We start from the raw sequence: 2,500 nt of genomic DNA, 5'->3' as shown, positions 1-2,500 counted from the left end.
TCCTTCTCTCCCCCAACAACAAATGACGTAGGGGCGTGGTAGAGGAAGGTGTGGTAATGGCTCAGTCTCCGCCGCTCCCTTGGCGCTAACTTGCTAAATTGCTTTTGCTCTTGACACCACCGCCAACCTTTTCCTTTCAACAGACTCCTTTTGTTGCAAGGAAGAAACTTCCTCTTTTTTATCACCTTCTTGCAGTGTCTTTTACAATGGAAATGTACAAAAGACGGAAGAAAGAAAGAGATTCGCGAAGTCAGAGACTTGGAGAGGAAGCTTCTTAATGGGTTTCTCCGTTAGAGAAAGATCCTCTGTTCGTGCGTACGTCGGTAGACTTAGGATTCTGGTTTAGTAACTTTCAATATCGAATACAATTTTAATGGATAGATTTTGTTTTTATATTGATGCTGTTGTGGAATGTCTGCTCTTGCATTTTTTGTAGATTTATCAAAAACAAAGTATGAAGAAATGCGTATTGATCCTGAAATTCAGTTAGCACTTAGGTTCCGACTTCTTTTACAGTCTCTGGTGGCATGATTGGTAGCGACCTTGCCCTCCATTTGAAGGGGCTAGGGTTCGATCCCGGTATGGGTTAGAAATTGAATGTGTATATATATATATATATATATATATATATATATATATATACACATATTAAATTTCTAACCCATACCGGGATATATATATATATAATATATATATATATATATATATATATATATATATATATATTGCTGAAGGATGTCAGCATAGTTGTGGCATTTATAGCTATTTGAATGGCAAATGAAGCTCAGAGTGCGCATCATTAAAGTTCATTTGCATTCCTGGTACATTCGATAAAATTTTAGCAAATGAGGTGTCGGTACGCATTTTATTTACCGACATTTGTGGTGATGATGGTAGAATTACGGTACTGTTATTATCTCTCTCTCTCTCTCTCTCTCTCTCTCTCTCTCTCTCTCTCTCTCTCTCTCTCTCTCTCTCTCTCTTTCTTAGAAAAGTAGGAATTTTATAACGTTAGCTTTCCTACGTCTTTTATAATTGTTGCTACAAACACACTAAGAATAAACATAAAGCTATGCTTATATTCATCTATAACAAAATATAAATGAAATGCTAATTCAATTTCTTTTCATTTTACTGATTTGTCGTCTGGTATTGAAATTTAGAACAATTCGAATAGATGCTGTTGGTCTTTATTTGTATGTGAATGAGCAGTTACTGTATGGTATAGAAGTTATATGCACTATGGAACTTACTCGGTTCAGGACTGCTATGTGGTTATTTTTCTCTATTAACCTCATATAAGTGGAGACGATTTTGTTTTGAAGAAATAAAATTTATTTTTTAAGTATGCGCAACTACATATGTTAGAATTAACTTTTTATTTTTATTCATTTGCAATCCATGTATTCGTGTATTCATATAAGCTTGTGTGGTGTTTATTTCAAATGAATATTCTAAGTATATTCTTTGAACATTGAACTGATGTAAATGTCCTTTCTCTTTTGCAGACCATGTGCGGGAATTCTCTTGTGGACGTCTTTATTACCGCACTTTCCACATGGACGAGGCGCGGGACACACTCTACGTTGGTGCCATGTAAGTAATTGCTCGCTTATTAGTTCTTTTATGAGTTTCAGGTTTGGGTTATTTTGCAGAAAGACCTTTTACTTCCACTGCGACTCACTCGGGAATATTGTTCCTCTGATAATATATACTCTCTCACTGGCAGTAGATGGCTTGTGTGTTTAATTGGGTTGTGTCTGTGTATATATATATATATTATATATATATATATATATATATATATATATATATATACATTATACGCATTTTTGCTGATAATCTTTATGGGTGTTACAGATTGGCATCGGGACCATAAATCTTTGATTTCCTTCTCATTCTGAGAGTAATGTAGCCTCCTGGAGGGAAAAAGCCGTAATAAAATAGTGGCCTCTTATGTCATTCAGAACTTGGTTCTTTAGTCCTGAGAGGAGATGCCCAAGAAAGAAAAGGGGAGAAGGAGTCGACAGTTGATTGACAGGTAGAGGGATGGTTCGGCGATTACCTGTCCCGGCCTGGCAAAGTGGGCGGTACCTTTCGCAACTTGGCTTTCTAGAGTTGTCGAGATGGGGAGGACACTTATAGAATGGGTAAAAATGGGCGTAACCCCTTTTGGTTCTTACTTACCTCTTACCTTAAAGAGGAACGAAACCCGATTTTTAATCCAAGGAAGTTTCGGAAAGAAAAGAAAGAGGTCTTGTGATGAGAATAACTTTCTTTAAAGAAAAATTTCTCATTATTTTAGATAAATTTACGATCCTGTGTCGAAATTCAAATCCGATTTTGTGTACTCCTCATTAGGGATTTTATAACAGCATAAAAGTCTCTCTCTCTCTCTCTCTCTCTCTCTCTCTCTCTCTCTCTCTCCTCTCTCTCTCTCTCTCTCTCTCTGTGTGTGTGTGTGTGTGTGTGTGTGTGTTTGCCATTGATTAAGTGTCAT

General features: G+C 36.5%; 1 protein-coding gene across 1 annotated transcript in view; it reads left to right on the top strand.

Moving 5' to 3' along the window:
• The window catches only part of Sema2a (Semaphorin 2a), a 634,600-nt gene that overhangs the window by 574,420 nt on the left and 57,680 nt on the right, over positions 1-2,500 (top strand). Inside the window, exon 2 of the mRNA XM_068388274.1 lies at positions 1,509-1,596. Within this exon, the coding sequence (XP_068244375.1) occupies positions 1,509-1,596 (88 nt within the window). The remainder of the gene's footprint in view (positions 1-1,508; positions 1,597-2,500) is intronic.

The sequence above is a fragment of the Palaemon carinicauda genome, chromosome 15, assembly GCF_036898095.1.
Source record: "Palaemon carinicauda isolate YSFRI2023 chromosome 15, ASM3689809v2, whole genome shotgun sequence".
NCBI lineage: Eukaryota > Metazoa > Arthropoda > Malacostraca > Decapoda > Palaemonidae > Palaemon > Palaemon carinicauda.
This window is presented reverse-complemented; position numbering and strand designations above follow the sequence as displayed.